Source organism: Papilio polytes, unplaced genomic scaffold, assembly GCF_000836215.1.
Source record: "Papilio polytes unplaced genomic scaffold, Ppol_1.0 DF822733.1, whole genome shotgun sequence".
In the NCBI taxonomy this organism is placed as follows: domain Eukaryota; kingdom Metazoa; phylum Arthropoda; class Insecta; order Lepidoptera; family Papilionidae; genus Papilio; species Papilio polytes.
The window spans coordinates 1335271-1337033 of record NW_013526471.1 but is presented as its reverse complement, the minus strand read 5'-3'; the positions used below and the strand labels follow the sequence as shown (position 1 = coordinate 1337033).

The 1763-nt window shown below is 38.3% G+C and overlaps 1 protein-coding gene across 1 annotated transcript in view; it reads right to left on the bottom strand.

Moving 5' to 3' along the window:
- Positions 1-414: 414 nt before the first annotated feature.
- LOC106105659 (SH3 and multiple ankyrin repeat domains protein 3) overlaps positions 415-1763 on the bottom strand; it is a 96590-nt gene continuing 95241 nt past the window's right edge. Inside the window, exons 12-14 of the mRNA XM_013286083.1 lie at positions 1733-1761; positions 981-1105; positions 415-585 (exon numbers count right to left, since the gene is read on the bottom strand). Coding sequence (XP_013141537.1) covers positions 469-585; positions 981-1105; positions 1733-1761 — 271 coding nt within the window. The 3' untranslated portion in view covers positions 415-468. The remainder of the gene's footprint in view (positions 586-980; positions 1106-1732; positions 1762-1763) is intronic.

Sequence of the window (1763 nt, the reverse complement as noted above, 5' to 3'; positions counted from 1 at the left end):
TTAATCATTTTGAAACTGCTAAAACTAACCGCTTTCGGTACACGGGCCTCGTGCAGAGCCATGTGGTGGTGCCGAGGGCGCAGTGCTGCGCGCAGTTGTATAGGAAGCCACGGAACGAGCTCGTCGCCACACACATCGGTCGCGAATGCGCGCGCGGGCGCATACTGCGCGTCTCTCGTGTTTGTAAACTACTTACGATATGTTTACAACACCGCATAACAACATTAAGGTGACTCACTCACGAAATGTGTAACATTGTATCAAAATACGGCTGTAGTAAGACGACAAGATTGTTGTTTGACTAATCATCAAACTCTCAGTAACATTATCGTATTCGATGTAATGTGGGTTTAAGTGAGCTTCTATGTGAAGATATATGTTTTTTGTTCTATTCTAAATTATTAAAGTGTTAAATTGTTATCTCAGTTGCTCCGTCGGTCGCGAAAGCGAGTTTTATCCTTCACTTATTTAATAGCAAGCATACTTTTTCTTTATCCGTGGCGCGGTGGCGCTGTACGTCTTGCTGAGCGCCATCTCGCGGCGCCCTGACACCCGCGAGTGGTGCACCGGCCCCGACGACAGCACCTGCAAAGTTCATTTATCTATTTTAATGTGTATAACCAAAAAATCCATAGATAATTACTTTATACTAGCTGTTGCTCGCGACTATGTCTATATGTTTATGTTACGACTATGCTTATGTTACTCATTAAATCGTAGCTTTTAAACGGTTAAAGATTTTTTTAAAATCGGTTAAGTAGTTTTTGAGTTATTGCAATACATACAAAAATCCAAAAATGCAATTCTTTCCTTTTTATATTATTAGTATAGATATTGATTTAACATCACATTTTCTTTTAATTCAGGATACATTAGTCTTAATTGAATCTAAATGGATCCTAGAAGGCGTTTGTTGATTGATTTTCTGAAGTAGTTTCCTAAAACTGGTAGAAACTGAATGTAGTATAAGAATGTGTTACCTGGTGCAAGTGCGCCGTGTTCTGACGCAAGCGCACCTCCTGCACGCAGTGCGCGGGGAACAGGCCGCTCGCGCCCGAGCCCCGCACAGTGCCTTCCAGCAGGCCCTCCTCTGTAGACCCCGTTACTGAGGAGGGTTTATTTACACTATTAACTAGGTTATTAGGCAACACAAATAGTATAAAAATACGAAATTAACAAAAAATGTTTACAGTATCTTTGAATTAACCGTTATTTAAAAAAAGCATTACTTTGTCACATTTCTGCAATTAAGGTACTTACCCAATGTAATAATTAATTCTCTTTATAAAAAGTTAGTCACATTATATTAGCATTAAATGATAACTTATGCAGTTAACAATAATAATCACTTTGTTACGTGCAGAAGTTTTGGGAGGATTATCAGTTAAGTTATATAAATAAAAATGAAATTATTTATAATACTCCTTCCAACTTTTGAACATATGCTGTGTTACATGATAATGTTGTAATGTTCAGTTAAGCGTTGTATTGTTAGTATAAAAAATTACGTTCGATACAACAGTCTTTGATAATTTTCATTCGTATAAAGTTACGTATCCATGTTTCTATTTTCATGTTACCTAAATTTATTAGTTCATATTTTTACACCGTATAGTAAGTACTGGCTACTTAGGTCTGTCGAACTCCGTCTTATTTCACTTTTTATATCTTTGTTGTACGACCTCGTGCGGCTGTCATCTACCTGCTTTGCCCTGCCCGTGTTGAACGTTACCTTCGACGATGTCTCCCTGCGCCAGACGCAG